The sequence below is a fragment of the Zosterops lateralis genome (assembly GCF_965231275.1).
Source record: "Zosterops lateralis genome assembly, chromosome: 7".
NCBI classification, from domain to species: domain Eukaryota; kingdom Metazoa; phylum Chordata; class Aves; order Passeriformes; family Zosteropidae; genus Zosterops; species Zosterops lateralis.
In genome coordinates, this window is record NC_139767.1 from 18,807,688 (window position 1) to 18,829,185 (window position 21,498).

Sequence of the window (21,498 nt, forward strand, 5' to 3'; positions counted from 1 at the left end):
TTTGCAATATTACCAAGACCCAGAAATTCTACAGGGCCTTACACTCTCACTGTTAACCACTTGGCACAGTCCAGGCAAGGAAAACAAGCCTCAAAGAGAAAATGTATCTAATTTAAACAGGAATCCAATTCAGAATGTATTAAAAGAAAATCACTCCCAAAACAACTTCTTTAATCACAATTTCCCTTTGAGTTAGTCATAATTTTAAAGAATCAGAAGCTTTACTTTCTTTTATTGTGGGATAGTGGGGTGAGGAGCCAGGGACAGATATATTCAGTCACAGTCTTCTCCTATTTTTTAAATTAACTATAACCATAATAAAACATTTAAAATACCTCCTATAAAAACAATGAAAAACTTATAGACATTAGAATTTATACCATTCCTAAAAAAAAAAGAAGCAGAAAAGAATAATCAGAAAAAATACTAAATTAAGTAGGAAGCATATACTGGAATGAAACAGTAAAGAAAATGACAATTAATAACATTTTGAGGATATCTACATCCTTTATTTCCATAGACTGTCTCTGGGTTTGGGTACCTGAATACCATAATTATTTCTATAGTTTTATCTTGAATTTTTTACACCTGTGAGCAGTTATAAAGCTCCAGCACAAACCATAGATAGTGATACATACTGCACTTAGAACAAAGGCATAAAAAGGTTGCAATATACACTTAAACTCACAAAATTTTAAAATTTATTTTTGTAAGGTTTACTTCAAGCATTATTTTAAGTAGAAATACCTAAGGGGAGAAAAGAGTGAATAATGAAAAAGTAAATACAGTATCAGTGCCATTATTTCGCTGTACAACAAGCAGTTGCTGAATAAGGCTGAGGGTTGTGAGAGAAAGGATGTGTGTATTAGTCCAGCAAGACTACAGTTTAAACAGTGAAACAGTATGTAAAGAATAGTGGAACTGAGGAGATATTATGATTTTTGAAAAAAATGTTTCCTGTCCAGGAAAAGCGTTTATGCACACTAAATGCATACAAACCCGATTCATTCTGAAGATTAAATACTCAGAGGAGAAGAGCAGTCCTCCCATTGGGATCCAGGATTACGTATTACAGACACAGATAGGCACAGAAACAAAGTCTAGGGCAACGTCATGTAGGATCAAGCTCATAATATCATTGTAGATTACCAAAGGAAACCAGGAGGTAGGATAAATACTGAATAAATTGAGGAACAGAGAAATTGATCAAAAGATTAACAAGATTTCTTGATATCTCACATTTCTGATTTTTATGAAAGCACTGGGGTTTCTGGGATAAGAAGCAACAAAAATTGCCTTTTAATGAAAGGTTATGAAAATAAACAACCATTCACTTTACAGAAGGCGTGACAGAAGTTCGGCATTCTGAGGTGTTGAACCAAATACAGAGCTCAGGTATCATGAGGCTTGAGGAACTTTTCTCCCTTAATAATCAAACTACGAAAGTCTGCCCATCTGACAGAGATGAGGCAAGCTCTCACTTGTCCCGTGTGATCAGGCTTCCAATCCTTAACTATCCCCTACTGACCAGACAAGGCTCCTACTTTGCTAGCAGCAGCAGAGACAGCTGGCCAGCCGTCACCTCTCTGCGGCTGAAACATGCTGAGTGTCAGTCAGTCGATGAACTACTATTAAAAAATACTGAAAGAAATGAACTGATAAGATAAACTTCAGTTTTATCCTTAGTAGTTTCTCAGCTTTTAGTAATTCTTTGCAGATGTGTCTATAAAATCAGCCCTGATACTTGCTGTGATTTTATATTTAAACACTGTTTTTCTTTTTCTCAGTGACTCTTACTAATGTCAGTATAACCATTTTGGTCTTTGCCCCACTCACTATGTAAAAATCTGCTATGTCGGATTTAATAAACATAGTTTTTGCCCTATCTTCTGTTTCCATAGGTATTTTCAAAATCAGCTCCTCTTCAACATAACCTTCCCACAAGATGGTTTCTAACTTTCTTCCAAATTACCTTGAATCTGGAAGGTAAATGGCTGTATTTTTCCAACTTTTGACTCCTGGAACAACTGAAGTACAGGGTAAACAAACTTCTTTAAGTCTCTCAAAAGCTTCATCAGGCACTAGAAGGACTGCGTCTTTTCAACATTTATTAACAGGATCTATAATGTTTCAAAAGAAATGCATATGCAGAGAATTCTACTGGGGGAGTCTGAGGGGCTGGGAAGCTGCTCCATCACAGCAATTTGCATTACTGACTGGTGCTGGTTTTGACACTAAGCACTTGGCTCAAAGAGTGTGAAATTAGCAGACTCATGTTGCTACTGCTCCATGAACAATCACTGCATCATTGAAGAAGAATGATTACCAGCTGTCACCTCATTTTCACCTTATTCAGTCTATATTCCAAACTTTCCAGCAACAGTAGCTTTAACCCTGATCTTTACATAGCCAAATATCACTGTTCCACACCACTACAGCCAAAGATGACAGGATCTGAAAAGCAACACAGGAACTGAACTTAATTTTAACGCTTCTATTAGTAACTTGGTGTTAAATGCTTTATGTGCCACAAATTAGGACATGAATTTTTACTTCTTGTACTGATCATTTCTCACACAAAGAGAGTTTTCTGTCAGTTTCAGCACCTAGCAAACCAAGAATCTATTTACCTCAGGGAGTCTGAAATTTGGCATCTTGCAGTTACAAACTTTTAAGGTCTAAATACCAAGACAATATACATTACATACAATATTGCACAATTCCAGATAGGAAAAGTGCAGGCATTTTCCTTCTGATTCCCACAGGAAATATATAATTACAGAGCAAATTGTGAAGCATAGTGTAAAAAGATCAAAGCTAAACAATCACAGGTCTATGAGAGAACTATAAAGAAAGAAGATGAAGTAGTTTTAAAACAGTAGAAGGATTAATTCTCAGTCATTAAAAAAATAATGTGAAATAGACTTTTTTCTACACATACATATTTTTATTCTGGAACATCACCTAAAATAGCAAATAACTGCAACTCAGAAGTGAAAGCTCATGCTTGCTAAAGAGCAGGTAGTTGATTTGCTAGGAAAAGCACATCACTTTCTTAATTTGTCTAGTTAAAAGAGCATTCAGCAACTTAACTAACAGCATCTGAGAGAAATTAGAGCCCATGAATCTGATTATTCGTTCCATGCCAAATTAATTCTAATGAGCAGTAGAAGGCATAAAGTCACATCCTTTGTTGGGTGCCATGAATACATCCCCTCTTTCACCTCTCTAGATGGATATTGGGTGATACATGTTTAATAGCAGGAAAAAACCTTCTAAGTTCTCCAGCAGAAGCATTATGAGAAGGAAGTTATGAATTTTCAAGTACAAACAGTAACTACCAGTAACAATCATTGACTATTAGCAAGACTCACTAAGGCTGTCATCAGGTCTGGTGTCACTGATGCACATCAACACTTGGACATAGAGTTCACAGAATCACAGAATATTTTGAGTTGAAAGGGACCAACAACAATCATCATGTCCAATTCCTGGCTTAGCACAGGACCATCCTCAAGAATTACACCATGTGCCTGAGAGCATTGCCCAAAATGCTTCTTGAACTGTGTCAGGCTTGTTAACCACCATGTATCCATGGTGTTACCATGTATCACAGTCTCTGATCTTGAGACTTGGTCAAATAAAAAAGTGAAGATGACTATGAAATTCTGGTATCAGCAAGGAAAAGAAGGAGATTTTATCGTACCCTGCCCCTTCCTGATTTTAGCATGAAATCCAGTAAGAATAGTCTCCATTTTTTTCTCTTCAAAAATCAGACATTTGAATATTAACAGAGCTTAGCTCAGAGATGAGGATGGAATATAAACCCCCATACTCTAAAACTGTAAGGCCTCCTCACTTTTCTGAAATACTCCCTGTATATGAGCCTTTAATGGTTACTAGAGACATACTAAACATGAAGAATTACCAGATGATGTAAGCTAGTACAGGATGAGATGGGAGAGTAAAGTTAACCAAAGCTGTGCAGCCTGTACAAACTACTCTGGTTTACCTTGACTGTGAAATTAAGATAATTTGATAAATCAGTTCAGCTACGATTAGGAGAAATATGTCTTTAATGTTTTTTACACTGACAATGTAGTCAAAAGAAAGAAAACTACTGATAAAAAAATTAAAATGGATTGCTACTTAGGAGTAATTTTCAAGAACATTTTTAAGAAAACAATTTTAGATATATTTATCAAGCAGTTAGAAGTTTTTGGAACATTTTACTTATGTAATTCTTAGACCCGTACAATGGTATTAGCTGAGTACATGTACACACACACAAACACACATAAATAGTAATACAAATAGATGAATAAATATATGAATAAATATTTAAAAAATAATTCCTTGCCTTCTAGAGAAATGAACATTGTACTTTTGCTGCTGAAAGTTCCGAAGGCAATGCTTTTAATAAAAGCTTACATATATTATAAATGTAAACCAGTAAATTGCAGCTGTTCTCTGTCCGTTTTTTTTTTTTTTTTTTTAATTAAAATGGAGTAAATTTTGCCAGAAGTACATGTTAAGAGATATGTGAGCAACACTGCATCAGCAGAAGTTACAGAAAGAAAGCAATTTACAAGGGGATGCTTCCTTCTGAACATCCATCACTTTTTTATTTAAGGAGGAGAGCCCAAAGCGTTCTTGATAAAGAATTTTCTAATACAATATGACATATGGTGAGTGTGCGAGCACGTGTTGGAGGAGGAGATAGTGGCTCAGTGGATTAGTCATTTGCCTTTCACCTCTGGAAGCATAGTTAAACTCAGTCTTGACCAGAGATGCACAGTATATTCCAGATGGCTAAAGTGGACCTAATTAAAATGAATTCAGTGATGTCACCTCAGATCTAAATGAATTGCATGCACCACTCATTTGGCGTTTTGGCAATGTCAGTTCACAAATAAAATAACCAGATTAAAATCCTCCCTTAAGTCTTTCAGGACTAGTCACACTGCATGGAAATACATGCTATTATAACTAGAAAACATACTTTCATAATTGCATTATCTGTTGCTTTAAATTCTAATTAATTCTAAATTCTAATTATTCTAAAACAAACATTTAATGAGACTTGCATGTGAGGTAATCAATGAAGGAACATTTTAGCCAGACGACTAAGTGGATATACACTGATTTAAACCAGCTGTGAATCTGGCAAAATAATTTTAAAAAAATTTGACAATACTTTTTTCTTCTTATGTAGATGTGAATTAAACACTGTAAACTCCAATTACAATAAAATACTCAGAAGTACAAAGTATCATCAGCTCAAACACTTAACACAAAATCATTCTTTACAGCACAAAATCATTCTTTACAATTTGTTTCTGAGTTAAAAACTAGCATTTTCTAACCTTCACAGTTTGAGAAAGTGTGACTGGAAGTAGGAGGAAAGACCTTGTTTACCCTGTGTACCATTTGAGCCATGAGTCTAATAATATCAGTGTACTCTGAGAATCTGAGATGTAGATATACTGAAATAAGGTAGCTTTTTCTTCCCCATTTATTTTAAATTCACTAATATTTTGTTTCCTAGTGAGGGTTTCCCTCCATCTGAAATAATGACTTTTTTTCTTGTAATATAATACACTCAGGAATTTTATCCTCATGTATATTGTGAGGGTTGTTTTTTTTCTAAGTTTGTTTTTTCTTCCAACATTTCTTCAATGGATAGTGAACTGCTGGGCCCACAGAGATCTCCAGACCACCAGCTCATGTATTTGAAAGGCATCTGTTTATTTTTAAAATGCAAATGCAGCCTACCTCAAAGACTGACTCGCAAGAAATGAACAATCTGAACAAGTCAAGAGGTTTCCAATCAGGAGCTGTGTTCCTCCTTTTTATCAGGCTATGATCACTTGCTGTCAAAACCACTTAAACAATATCCTAGAACCTGAATGAAGTCCCCCCACAATTAAAATGAGCAGGATAATCCTGCAAGAATTATTCAGGCAAATCATTTTTCACACAGTTTAAAGTAATGATAAGGTCATTTACAAAAGAAATCAGCGCCTTTGAAATGCTGACTTGTAGACAGAGGACTGCCTGGAGGAGGGCCATAGATAACAGTGAAGACTGGCCTCCTAACACTACCCTTGCAGCCTTTGGAACTGATTCTGATGAGGAGAAGGCCCAATAAGGTTAATACCCCTACTTTGATCTCTGTCAAAGCGTACCAGCAAGAATTAATTTACATTTCAGATGAAAAAGGTTGACAGCATGAAAAGGCATCTTGTTTCTGGTATGTGAATGTGCTGTAATAGATCGGGAATTCTGAAAGGAAGTTCTGAGGAAGCTAAAGGGATAAGCTGAGCGGCTGCTTTTATTGGGAAAGAGATGAAAGGAAAACAAATTTCAATATGCGCTGTTCTGTAGAAACATGTAAGCCAAATGCTTCCTAAATTCCAAGGCCCGCTTGAGTGGGGCAGGGGGGAGGGAAAGGAGAGGGAAGTACATATAGTTTAATTATAGGTTTTGCTAATGTGGATGACGGAATGCAAACAATTTATCTCACTGCCCGAAATGGCTCTTTAAAAAAAATACAAAGGTGACTATTCCATTTTACTAGAAAGCTGCCTTGAACTACCCTCACACTGTAAGATGTGTAGGGAAGGAAGAGATTCAGAGTACCTTTTGTCTCCCTGTCACTAGGCACTTGGACTGTGTAATGTTATGTAAACAATACAAAAACTGTCAGTGTATTTTAAAACCTGGAAAATGGCCATGATTAGCAAGCATAAGCTTTGATTTGAAACACAGAATAATTAGCATGTTGAGAAGAGAAAACCTGCACAAGAAATATTTTCAAATAAGAAGTCCTAGATAAAAGGTTCCAAAGGCAGACAGAAAAGTGCTGAGTATTATTACTATTATTATTGTTATTATTATTCCCATTCTACTAGAGTACCAAAGACAGGAGGAGCAGCCAGCCTAATTAATGCAAAGGTTCACTTTGTCACTCTTAACCCTGTAGTCCCTAGTGTTTATTCACCCAGGCTGATCACTGAAACAGTCAAGTGCCAGGTTACAAAGGAAAACAGTGTGTGTTGGAGGGAAGAGTACTAACAACATTCCTCCAGCATTAGGTCCAGAGTCCAACACTGTCCAAATTCACTCCCACTGCCTCTGCTCTGCCATGTTCAACACAGTATCTAAAAGATGGCAGGAAGCAACAGAGCTCTGAACCTCTCCCATGGGTGCTAACAGCAGAATACATCAGTATCTTTTGCTAAAGAGCTAAAAATTTGTCTGAGTACTTTAAGATCTGCTCTCTAACTATGTGCTATCAAACTTAAAATGACAACACAAAGGAGAGGAAGAATGAGAGTATTTGTGCAATTCTTAAATACTTGCTGGTAACTCAAGAAAAAATTTCTTCCATTTAACAGAATATACTGCATATTAACCTAGAGCTTCATGATTTTACATAACAGTACATATGCACAGCTAAAATTATTATTTGATCCTAATGATATTCTGTTCCTTTCGGTAACTGGAATGGTATTCTGTTTTCTGCTGAAAGTCACAGTGATGCTTAATTTCAGAGTAGCAAACTAGACAACACAAAAATGAATGAATTCACTGGGAATGGTTTGAGAACAAGAGTGTCACAACAAATATTTTTCATATTGATTTCAGACTATAAGATGCAGAACAAGAGGTGACAAAGCTTAAGGAATTGTAGCACAGGAAGCTGGCAGAAGTGGTATCTTGATATATCTGCAAACACATTAGCTACAATCATTTTTTATCAGTCACAGTCTTTGAACCCGAAGTTGGACAGAGAAGGTGTACTGTACTGCATCATATGGAGGCTGCTTCATATTGGCAGCATCTGAAAACACCATTGAGTTCACAGCATTCACAGCACTGGTTCTTAGATTTCTGTGCCATATGGTACTCTGCTCTCTACTAGAGAACTACACAGCCCTATGGGCCTGTTCCTCCAATAATCTCTTTAAAGTTTATTCAAATTCATATTGATATGGCTGCATAGGAGTCTGGCAGATTGTCAAAAGATTGGTCAAAGCTGGCAAACTCAGCAAGCAGTCAAAACAAAAACCTGGCAACCTGCCAAGATCAGTGCTCCAAACAAAGACGGAGAAATGCATGTCTAGTGTCTCCCATCTACACTTTTAGACAAGAATTAACTTCACAGCTTTTAATTACTATATTGTGCTTTCAGAGAAGTACTTATAAAAGGTCCAAACTGCCTGATACCTGTCACAGACATTATTTGACACTGAAGCAAAAATAATCAGAAGTAATGTTTTTGATAGCTTGTTTGGACTTTTTTTTTTTTTCTATAAACACTGACACACACAAAACTACCCATAGAAAAATAGGTGTTGGCAATTGAAATACTGTTTTAATTACCTGCCTGAATATGTATAGCTGCATCAATTCTTCTGTTCCTTATTTCCTTGTACTTCCTGCGAGCTTCATATCCTCTCCAGGCTAAAAATACAAAACCATGTGCTGGAAATTAGATTTATTTAAGGAAGTGCTACGGAGTCTATAGGGTCAGAGATGTGCTGCAACTTTCATTTCTCCTGCCATAACTACTTCAGCCCCCACCCCCAATAGCTCTTCCCCACCCATCCACATGTTGAACTCTGGGTTCATGACTGCAGTATTCACATCCTCACAACTTCAAACACCACTTCACTCATTCAAATTTTAATTGTCACCATGTGCTCACTGATGTCCTAACCCAAAAGACAAAGACACGTCATCATTCTTGCTCACACAGCTCCCCAAACCACCACAAGGAAACCTGCTAAATTACTGATAATCAGCCTCTCAGGCCCATCTTTTAAAGTATGTCTGGAATTCTGGTACATGGGCAGGGACATGTGCTACTGCATTTAAATTATGCACTGCATGTTTTTATAGACATATCTAACAATATTTTCATTTTGTGCACAGACATCACATTCAAAATACTAAAATATTTAAATAAAGACATTACCATGCTAAAATAACACTTAGAAGTAAATCAGTAATATCTGCAGAGAGCTGGAGAGAAAACATGTCCAGTCATTTGGACTTCATAATAAACTGGAATTAATAAATTAACAATGTACATGGAATTTAACTGACTGAAATGCAAAGACACTCAGTAAAATAGGGAGTATGAACATTTACCTGACTGTATAGTAATAGCACTATTTTCTCTTTTATCTTTGACTTTCTTGTACCTCCTCGCTCCGAGCCATCCTTTGATATAGGCTTGCATGACCACCACCCTCCCTATAACTTCTCGCAGGAACAAATTTAACTGCTCTATATGGTAATACTTTAGAAAAACCTGTAATGGAACAAAAATGAAACAAAAAAAAAATCACTATTACAATCAGTATTATAACCTCTTGTATTCTGCCTTTTCATTAGTCTTCCAGCAGTCTATTCAAGGGTGTCATTGCTGAGAAAACTAGAAAAATACCGATTGTACATATCATAGCAATTTTGTGAATCAATTATTTGCTCTTGTGTACTTGTGCAACTTTTTTATTCCACCGACTCTAATCACCCCATTGCTAACCCTGAGATTAACTTAGTTGCTTAGAGCATGGTGCTAACAACACCAAGGCTGGGATTCAATCCCTGTATGGGCCATTGACTTAGGAGCTGGACTTGATGACGCTTGTGGGTCCCTTTCAACTCAGAATATTCTGTGATCCTCTGAAAATAAATCCCATATTTACTCCCTTTACAAAGTAAATTGGATGGTGAGATCTTTTCAGGTATGAACAATTTTGAAAGATGACCCTTCTTGTCAGTGGAAACACAAATCCTGGGTTGAATTTGGTTTTAAACATAATATTGTATAAAAGCATTCTCCCTCAAGAGGCAAATCCTGTGGGCACTTACATACATTTTATCTGAGTCTTGAGGAAAATTCTGATAGTTTTTCTTTTGTATAACGTAAAATAACTCAAAAGTACCATGTAGCATCCTTTTAAAAGAAGTCATTCACTCCATTTTAAACCGCCAGCAAAGGTTTTTTGACAGAGCAAGAAGGAGCTTACCTGAAACTCCATGAATGGATAATGGTACCAACCAGACTCACAGGATGGGTCAAACTGTGAAACTCCATGAATGGATAATGGTACCAACCAGGCTCACAGGATGGGTCAAATTGTGATGTTTCAGCCATGTCTTTATTAGGAGCATGGGAAACTTCAGGAAGTCACTACAACAGCAGGCACAGACAGATGTACTGTCCTCACCAAGACAGCCCCATGCTGAATGCACTTTGTGGAGGTGGCCAATGCACCTCTCCTCTTGCAGCACTAACTCAGCTGGCTTGGGAGGGTACTGCCATAACCTGGGAAGCTAATTGGAGCAAATTCCTTGCTCTTTTGTTCATTCATGCAGTACTTCTGAACCACTATTAGACATGATTTGTAGAAGTATACTATCCTAGAGAAAGTGTTAGCACCCTCTACCTTGGTTTTCCCAAGAATCCAGTTGTCTAGTTTAGATTTCTCCAAAATGGCAAGACAGTTTTCTCTGCTACCAAGGGGAGTCTCATGTGCCTTAAACGCAAGGTAGTAATACCTGCAAAATGACAAAGAAAGAATTGAATTGACAATCATATGTACTTCCACTGTTTTTCTCTAGCTCCAAGCTTTATATCTAGAATTAATAGGCTGAATTCTTCCTGATACTCAGGTGTCTTCATAAATCATGACACAGCTGTCATGAATATACTTGAACATATAAATGATTAGGATAAAAAATTAATTGGAATGATTATGGTCAATTTTAGGACTCTGGAGTAGACTTATACTAAACAATACTGTCTTTTTTGTCCATGTTCCCTTGCTAAGAACAGCTCCCAACAATTATGTTAAATAACATATAGCTTATGAAAAAGGGATGCAAACATGTTTGAACTGAATTAAGAACCATCCCTTCCTACCTATAAAGCCATTATGCATTAATGAAGACTGGTTTTACAGTATTTAAGTAAACCTACTTACAAACAATTACGTTAAGTAACAGCAAGAACATGTACCAGTTAGTTTACAAATTTAAGGTTATTTTAGCACAAGTACACTGTTAGATGGTAGCAACTGCCTCCTCAGCTCTCACTTACTAACTGCCATGTGTTGTCTTGGTATTAAGTTATACTTCTAAAGGTGCTACTCTATTTACATTGGGATTGAGAGTAACTGTCAGGTTGAGCAAACCATTCTACTAATTATTAGCATGGAGAAGAGCCAGCAGATGTTTTTTAAAACAGGAAAAGAAGAATGTCATCAGTGAATCTCAGACAGATTCCACTGCAGCCACATAGAGCCAAGAAAATATCCCACCCTATACTGAAGAAAACATGGAGAAGCAATTAGAAAATTTAGAATTCTGCAAGTCTTTATTTTTTTTAAATCGGAAGAGTATGATTTTCAAATATTAGCGCCAGTTAATCTCTAGATATTAGCTCCAGTTGTCACAAGAAAGAAAAAAGAACCATTAAATACTCAATTAAGATCAAACAGGAACAAAATGACATCTGAAGTGAGAAGTACAGGAATAAGTTCTGGACCAGAGACATAGATATTCACCAACTGGAGACATTGCTGACTCTGAATAATGATAGGAGATTATGTATTACTGAGTTATTTTTAATGCAGTGACTTTCTCAACAATGTGATATTTAAAATTCTTTAGCTAAGTCTTTCAAAATATCAACTCCTGCCTTTTAGTAGGTTTGGAGAAACATGGTGTATTTAAAAGAAAAAAGTACATTTGTTCCACCTTATTACTGAAGTTAATGATGCCAGTTTTTACAAAACAAACAGTAATGAGTTGCACTCGTAAAACACAGGTTTAAAAGATATGTATCACAAATAATTTTTGGCAGCATACAATTTCAACAGATAGCAGACAGATACATGGGGGAAGTTACACTCACAGTAAATTGCTGCTTGCTTCAAAAGCCAGTTCAGATAGCCATGTGAGTTACACATATAGGTTACCTCATGGGAGGGAGGGAGGAAGGAAGGAAGGAGGGAAGGAAGGAAGGAGGGAAGGAGGGAAGGAAGGAAGGAAGGAAGGAAGGAAGGAAGGAAGGAAGGAAGGAAGGAAGGAAGGAAGGAAGGAAGGAAGGAAGGAAGGAAGGAAGGATTCAAGTGAGTGACATTGGTTGTTCATGTATCTTTTAAGGTATGTTATTGATGGGAATTTTAAAACCATGGAACAGTTTTTAGATAGAAGTGATGCAATAAAATATTCGGGGGAATCTCATAATTTTTTAATCTTGTCATTGGCATTTCACTTACTGAAAAATTGGCTTATTTGTGAAAAAGATCTAAGTAAAATGTATTTTTGAATTGTGTGATTTACCTGCCTGACTATACCATTTTACTTATGACAAACTTCATTATTTGTCAAAGGTAGTACCCTCTCCAATAACTCTCTTTCATGATCTAGAATACAGTTGCTTTCATGATCTGAAAAAACCCATAAATAAAACAATAGTTATTTTTCTTATCAAATCTTGTTCTAACAAATGTTTTTATAAATGTATCTATAATCTAAGAAAGCAAGCTATTCATAAGAATGACAAGAACTTTACAAACCATGGGAGTAACTACATGGGACTAACTACAGTTTCTGTATGTAAATATATTGTCTCCCAATATTTATTCAAAATTTCCTCTAAATGGTGATTTTCCAAACATTTTGATTTATCTAACCACTGCCCAGAAGACACCTCAACCTGGTTAAATATACTTACTGTTGTTTTCCAGTTATGTCCTAGAATCAAGAATATTCTGAGTTGGAAGGCACCCACAAGGATCATGGCCTTGCACAGGACATTCCCAAGAGTCACACCATGTGCCCCAAAGCATTGCCAAATGCTTTTTGAACTCTGTCAGGTTTGGTGCTGTGACCATTTCCATGGGGAGCCTGTTCCAGTGCCCAACCACCCTCTGCGTGGAGAATCTTTTCCTGATATCCAACCTAAGCCTCCCCTGGCACAACTTCAGGCCATTCTCTCATCAAAAGTAAGGCAGAAATGACTGTATTCATCAGAAATAAGGACTACCAATATGAGACTTGCTATTTCTTTTTAATTGTTTCTCCTCCAGAACTCCTTTTGCACTGTGCACCATAAAAGGTTTCTAGATTTGTGTTCCAAATCCATGTGTTTTGTGGGTATTTTTAAGTAAACACTTTAGTTTAGTGCCTGTTTTTGTGATCGAATCACATGACTACAGACACCCAAATAGTTTGACGTGCTCAGGATATTTGTATGGCAGCACAGCATGTGCCACACAGGGTGATCCAACTGTTTTATCTAATTTTAAATCTTTGTAAAGCAATGGACCCTATGGAAAATTTTGGAGTAAGGTAAAATATTTCACCTTTATGTATCTGGCAGAAGCATACAAACATTGTACATGGTGAAATGGTAGAGAATATGTCTGAAAAAAAGCTCTGGGGTATATACAACTGTTCATTTTGATTTACTGGTCTAATTTCAGCTCTGACATACTTATGTAAATCTACCGTGCAGATATCACAGAGTGACCTCTACTTGCAACGTATCACCAAGAAACCAGAAACTTATTTTCTGAAAAGTAGGGCTAGAAATCACATTTGCTTTCAAATGAGATGAAAATTTCAAAACTCTACCTTTTTATTTCCATATTTGTACTTGTTATTTCAACACAAAATATGGTAGCCAGGAATATTTCAGTGTTGTTCTCCATTAGACAACTACTTTAATTGTTATTTTTTTAAAAATGGTTTATGGTGCTTCAAGTGCCTTTTTAAAAAGATGCTCATATTTGTGCAAGAATATATACTTTCCCTGGGTTATACATTCTGCTTGAAAATTTCGTACACATGGCACACACTCATCTATGCATTTCCTAAAAGTACTTGGCTAATCACATTCTCAGTAGCATTAAGACTTAGTAAGAGGAAAGTATTTTCCCCTCAGAAGAACTGATTTCACAAAGCTGATGAAACTCTGGAATTCTGCATTTCTTAACTAGTGTTTTTTTCTCTGCAATACATACTATTCCTCACAGATGTGAATACTGTTTCAGAAAAAACTTACATTTAAATGGGATCAATTGTACTTACTAGTTTAGAAATAAACCAACATTTTTTAAAAGTTGAATTTAATGTCAGAATGCAAAGCTAGAACGTGCAGAAGCAACGTCAAATGCTAAAGACATCCAAGTATGCTAAGATATGGAAAACTTCAGAAAGATGCCATGCATTTACTATCTGTTTAGAGACCAGGCATTTTAGTGTTGGTGGTTTCAGATTAAATAAACTGATTGTAAACAAATGGTTCAATTTCCCACCCCTCCCTAAAGGCCAAACTGTGCAACTGTTCCATAAAATGCATTTAAACAGCACCATTAACCAGTGTCTCTTGCTTAAGTTCCCTTCACATTCCAGACTTAAAGGCTGCATCAATTCTACATAATTAACTTAAAACAGTAATGATTAACCTTTTTTCTCTTTAAAACAAATCTCGTACTAAAATGTAGTGGCCTGAGGTGGATAATGGATAATGATATGTGAAAAGCATGAGGTGCAAAATCCCTGTCTAGCCATACCATGAACAACAGTAGGAAGATTCTCAACATCACAAAACCATTTGTTCCTTCTCTGCCCTGGGACCAGAAACTTTAAAAAAAAAAAATTACTTTTTTTTTTTAGAACGAAAACAGATGTAAAATAATTTCGAGAAATTTTTAACTTGTCTTGGTTGTATCTCACCTCTTTCAGAAACTTTCAAACCTGAATTCACAAAAATAATTACATTTGACTCTATATTAAGAGTATAACTAAAAAAAATCCCCATAAATAAAAATGATACATCTAAGATACTATTGAAATTCAGTAACAGATGCCTAGCACTTACACTGTAAATCATCAGACAAATATAGAAACACAGAAATACTCTCAGAAAAGCATAATTAGGTACAATGTGCATATACTATTCATAAGCAGCTAACAGACTTTCCACTCCTAATGTTTTCTTAAAATCTCCATCCTGCAACCATTTATCAGTGTTCTGTGAATGGGAAATATCTAGAAAGTGTATATGGGAGGTACGGTAGTTCACCATAAAGTGTATGGGATTCCACAGACCTGGTGAAATCTCAAAGCCACTGACACAAACATTTCCATGGGTAATAGTAAAATCAAGGTATCAGGAAATGTTAAAATTTTGTTTATAGAAATCACTTATGAACTTTGCTATAGGGCAGGTTTACTGTTAAAAGTAGGCTTGCATTAAAAATGCATCATTTAAAAAGAAAACATTCTTTCTCCACAGCAAATCTGTTGACTACTAGTTTAATTCAGTGCTTCCCCAATTTTGCATAATAAGCAAGTGTATCACTACTGAATTTTTGGTGTTAGAAGAAAGCACTTACTGAGGTTATATGTTTCACAGGATTTTGTAATGTTTGACCAGTTTTATTCCTAGCTCTACTCCATGCAAAATGTGACTTATTAAGGCCAATGAGGCTTTATGTGGTCATGAGAAACGTTACATTGCTGGTTTAGAAACTGTGTATACCATGTGTACTAACAGTGACCCTTATGCAAATTTTTCCTGTGAGATTGAAAAAGCAGAACCAGCCCCACTAGGATCACTATTACAGTAATAGCACTGGTATTGCCATGAGTGTATGACCTGAGTAACATCATCTGACTACTGTGGAATAGGTAATGCTTATAGCAAAAGTTTATCCCGCATCTTAATGCAGTACAAAAATCTTAATGTCTAACATAAACAGGTAGGGAAGAAAAAAGGCAATCCTTAAATGAAACTTGTGCAAAAGTTCTTAATACATTCCTATGAGCTGATGAGGCATTACAAGTACATAACATTATTTAGTACCATTGTCCTACTAAGTCCCTTATCTTTCAACCCACAGCACAGAATATGGAGGATACGCATAAATGGAGGATCCAGCTGGAGGATATGGGGTAAGCACACAGCTGCACACCACATTATGTCATGTGAAGCTCCAGGGCCACTCAGCGAGGAGTGTTCCATGCAGTGTGACCTTCAGTGCAGGTCCCCATGAGAAAGCACAACTCCCTTAAACTGTTATGCAGTGCATGTTCATCATATGAACCTACATTTCAGGCACACCTGGTTGACTGATCAAATAAATAACCTTTACCTAAAATCTGAGATTCCAGCCTGAAAGACGAGCCATATTGCTTCACAGCAAACCAGATAGATGCATGTCATGGGGTGCAAGACAGGGCCAAGGGAGACAAAGTGTCTAAGGCTTGACAGGGATACAGTGCTTACAGGGACTGCAGATTACATTTAAGTAAAAAAATACGTATATTTATATAAATAAAACAGATGGTAATATACTTGGCTGAAGAAACATTTTGTGAATGAGTTATAATTAAGCCCTCTCCTCACCATCTGTTTTTTAACCCAATAAACTACATCCAGGTTTGCGAATAATCTGCTCTACATGAAAACAGAAGACAGTAAAGAGTAACATTAGACAGAGCTTTATCTTTTGTTTACCTCCCACCTGATAAACTCTGAATGAGTCTGTTCCCTGCCTTTGATTGTTTTGTCCTCATATTTCCTGCTAAGAGTTTACAAAACAGCATTATTGAACAGGCAGATAAGAAGCACACCTATTTGTTTAATAACATCAAGGGAGAAAAAAATGCTGGCTCATCCATTTTGTTGTTCAGTTGCTCAAAAGGATCAAAATACCAATTAACTTGCTGGCTTAAAAAATCTTTGATATCCTTACATTTACTGACATTTTGAAAATCTTCTTCATACTTGCCTAATGTCTTTTTGATTATGAACAAAGAAGTGCCAATCTGTTTAGCATTTGACCTGTTTTCTCAAACATTTTTATGTATTCAACTACTTAGTTCGTAAAAACACTCGACTAGACATAGCTGTAAGTTGAAGAAAAATGTTTCTTGTTTCACTGATAGCTTTATAAAGAATTGTTTGATTTTATTTACAAGAGTAAAAGAGAATAGAATTTATTTTAAAACAAAGCATGAGCTGAACAAAGGAGCAAGAACATCTCCTCTCCTGCCCCCACTTATATTCTGAATGCAGAAGTCTTCTTTGCTGTTGTGGAAATTGCTAAATCTACTCCCCTTTCCTTCCCTTTTTTGTGTTGACTTTCTTTTCTTAACAAATTACATTAAGTTGGACTAAAAACATGGGGAGTAATTGACAAGATGTTAATCACAACTTGCTCTTGTCTGCAGGATGGAAAGCTACAGTCAATGCTGGTTTTATTATCATTAGTTTTCAAGGTTGTACTCAAATTCAGCGCATTTTTGAATAAGAAGGATCTCCTGATAAGAGAAGACTTAATTTCCTCTCAATTTACACTAATTTCTGTGGAGTTAATCCTAGTTCACTTATGTGTAAATTGAATAAAAGTTGAGGTTAATAATTCTGCTTTCAGCCGCTTAAGGATAATGCAAAGATATATTAACGATCACAAAAATTATTCTGTTAAATGTGCTCTAGAATGGTGTAACCTTACTAAAATTACTCATATAACACAAAAAAAAGTTGGTAAAGATCATGTCTGAAAATTTAATTGCCTTTAGGAGAAATAAACACATTAGTTATCCTTCCTGGGATATATAATCTGTAGTGTTTTCATATTATATATTTATTTGGTGTACTAATAGAAGTCAGAAAAATTATTATTTTTTTAGAATTTAATTAATTAAGCTCTGGTTTATCATTCAAGATATCTGAAGTGCAGATTTCCAAGCCCAAGTGACTGGTTTACAAGCATAAATCTACACTATCTCTGGATTTAAGAAAGGACTGTGAAATGGTTTTCTCTTTAGCATCATATCACAGAATCACAGAATATGCTGAGTTGGAAGGTACCCACAAGGATCCTTGAGTCCAACTCCTGGCCCTCCAGAGCACCATCCTCAAGAATCACACCGTGTGCCTGAGAGCCCTGTCCAAATGCTTCTTGGACTCTTGTCAGGTGTTGTGACCACTTCCACAGGAAGCCTGTTTCAGTGCACAACCACCCTTTGGGTGAAGAATCTTTTCCTCATATCCAACCTCAACTTCCCCTGACAAAGCCTTAGGCCATTCCCTTGGCTCCTGCCACTGGTCACCACAGAGAAGAGATCAGTGCTGCCCCTTCTCTTCCTCTCACAAGAAAGACTGCAGTAAGGTCTATGCTCAGTCTCCTGTTCCCAAGTGACCCCAGTTACTCCTCATACAGCTCCCCTTCAAGGCCCTTCACCATCTTTGTTGTGCTTCTTTGGATCCTTCTCTATAGTTTTAATGCCTTGTATTGTGGTGGCCAAAAGTGCATGTTTTATTCAAGGTGAGGCTGCCCCAGAGCAGAGCAGAGCAGAGCAGAGCAGAGCAGAGCAGAGCAGAGCAGAGTGGGACAATCCCTCCCGTGCCTGGCTGGTGATGCTGTGCCTGATCCCCCCCAGGACAGGGCTGACCCTCCCGGCTGCCAGGGCACTGCTGACTCACAATCAGCTCACCAGTGACAGAACCCCCAGGTCCCTCTCTGTGGCACTGCTCTCCAGCACCTCATTCCCCAGTCTGTCCCTACATCCAGGGTTGCCCAATCCCAGGTACAGAACCTGGCACTTTACCTTGCTGAGCTTTATATGGTTGGTGTTGCCCAGCCATCTGATTTATTGCAGATTTACTGCAGTCCCTTCCTGACTTCAAGCAGTCAGCAGCTCCTCCCAGTTTTGCATCATCTGTGAGCTTGCTTAGTATCACTTCCAGCCCGCACCCAAGCCATTTATAAGGACATTGAGGAGCACATGGCTGAGGATGGAATCCTGTGGAACCTCATGAGTGGCTGGACACCAGTCTGATGTCACCCCATTCACTAGAACCCTTTTGTGCCCAAACTGTGAGCCAGATCCTCACCCATTGCAATGACGTGTTTATCCAGCTGTGTGCCAGACATTTAGTCCTGAAGGATCCTGGGAGAGACAGTAATAACAGCTTCACTGAAATCCAAGAAGAATATATCACCTTGGTCAGCTAGGTGGGTTACTGCATCATAAAAGGAAATCAGGTTTGATAAGTAAGCTTCTCATGAAGCTGTGCTGGCTGAGACCAATGACTACATTGTCTTTCAGGTGTTTTTCAATAACTCCCAGAATAATCTTCTCCACAGCTATTAGGCACTAAAGTGAGACCAATGACTTGCTTTCAGTAGATTCATTAGTTCTATACTGTCTGGAAAAACAACCTCCAGTTCAAAAAATATCACACCATGGTTGAATTAGCCATTCACTACTTGCTCCTACTATTGCCTAAGTGGTTAATGGCAGCGCTTCTGCTCATTGTTGAATTGCCCATTCTGCACACTGAAAACCAGTAAATACTACACAAACCCACATTTAAAATATAGAGGGAAACATAATTCTCATGTAGCCATACTGCCATCATAAAGACAATAGCATTTCCTGAATAAAATTTATAGCTTTCTCAGATTGAGAATATGTATTAAAGCCAGTAATAGCAGCCATGAGAAGGGTTAGGGTGAACAGAGATCTGATTATAATTCATGACATCTCCAAGATAAATGACTCTGCAAAGCTAAATCTGAAGCTTTTATATCAGTTCATTCTTAAACATGTGCACATTCTTCTTATGATAGCTGAAGGTCACTGACCTTCCAAAATCCTTGAATTATCTGAGCAGGATGCATAATTTCCACTTGTTGCCTCTACATGCGGGCATGGGAATGAAACCATGGGGACAGGCTTGCTACTTGTGCTCACTGCGGGTTTCACAATGGCTGTTCTCCATTAGAGATCAGATATCTCTAGTAGTCTTTATCTCTGAAAGTCCCTGTCCTCATTAGAGATTCAGACCACACACCTACGAACAACATCTGTAGAACTTCCTGTACTTAAACATAGAATATATCTTACTAAATAGAAGATTAGGAAAACAGCCTTATTATACAAGTCTTACCTTTTTACAAACTCTTCAAAGAGGATGCGATGAGAATACCCTTTCTGACGTATTTTGACAGTTTCCAGAATTCCAGTGTATCGTAGCTGCAGCAGAACTCTCTCATGAGAAAACATCAGCGCTTCTCGATCATCGTTAGGTTTAATGCAGCGGATAAAGTGAGGCTGTCCAACAACCATTTTGGATAAAAGATCCATGAGGGAATACTAGTGAGGAAAATAAAGAAGATGCACATACTTGACAAAAAAACTGTGATCAAACTACTTAAGCAGGAGATTCATATTTGTAAACAGTTTGTAATGCTTGATTATGTTTTAATCTGTTAATCTCCACTGCATTTTTATTGATTTTTAAGATTTCAACTGAAACATGGAACTTATTAAAATTTTTCAGTTTTAAAAAGACTTTTAAAATTCTGAATCTGATTTTTTGCTTCTTACTTCTTTACTTTCTCTTCACCTTATATCACATTTCCATAGTTGAAGAATGTCCATTAAAAAAAACCCTGAAAATTGTTCCAACTACAATTCTACTGTAGACACGTTTGACTGATCAAATATCCCCAACAGAAACAGTGGCTGTTTCATGGTAAACATGTTTACCATGAAACAGCCACCAAAATGCACAGCAAATCATGGGGAAAGGGTTGCAAGAAGTCATCAGTTCAGTGCTCTGTCTACAGAGAACACTAAATGTAACTTTAACATTTCAGGTACATCCCTGTTACATTAATTTTTCAGAATCACTGAGAATATAAACTGCACAGTCTCCCTAGAAGTCTCTTGAACTGCTATATTATCACAGCTATTCATAAAGTTCTTAGCATCTAGCATAAATTTTGCCACTGAAATGTAGGTCCATTGCTTCTTTTCCTATCCACCCTAGACACACAAAACAATTTCCTCCATTTCATTTTAAACTAAAATGAAAAACATTTGATCAGATCTTTTTTTCCATTGACTCCTCTGAATACCGATACTCCTGCTCCATACTCACCTCATTAAGATGTTGTATGATAAGTCTGTGTTGTCAACTACGTTCAATCTCATATATCCATATGTGTCTCAAAATCACACACAATTCCAAGCTGATTACCAAGTCGTTACCTTGCTGCAGGTTGCACATGTATTACGGTCTACTTCCACACTCACTCCCCCATTACATCTTTTTTTCTTTTTACAGTTCCTACAGAGCCGGCATTTGTGTGGTTCTGTGCAAGAGCACTGTAAGTGGACACCTGTATGACAAGTCTGAATATGTGTCCTTGCACTCTCTACACTGGGGACAACACCTCAGTATACACCAGCTTCCTCTATACCCTTTCTTACACTATTCTAGAAAACAAATTGAATAGGTATTCCTACACAGCTTGAAGTTTTGACTCACATTGGACACCACAACTCTGTGAACTTCCCTATTCTGCATGGTACAAGTGCAGCCCAAGAGCCAACTGCTGAAAACTTTTCCATGACTGCAAGAAAAAGCCAGTAACCAAGTGTCTTAGA

The 21,498-nt window shown here is 37.0% G+C and overlaps 1 protein-coding gene across 1 annotated transcript in view; it reads right to left on the reverse strand.

Annotated features, from left to right (window-relative positions):
- Positions 1-21,498, reverse strand: part of MYO3B (myosin IIIB) — a gene marked incomplete at its 3' end in the record, with an annotated part of 190,620 nt that overhangs the window by 51,640 nt on the left and 117,482 nt on the right. Inside the window, exons 27-30 of the mRNA XM_083864590.1 lie at positions 19,994-20,199; positions 10,464-10,575; positions 9,160-9,322; positions 8,389-8,469 (exon numbers count right to left, since the gene is read on the reverse strand). Of these exons, the coding sequence (XP_083720716.1) occupies positions 8,389-8,469; positions 9,160-9,322; positions 10,464-10,575; positions 19,994-20,199 (562 nt within the window). The remainder of the gene's footprint in view (positions 1-8,388; positions 8,470-9,159; positions 9,323-10,463; positions 10,576-19,993; positions 20,200-21,498) is intronic.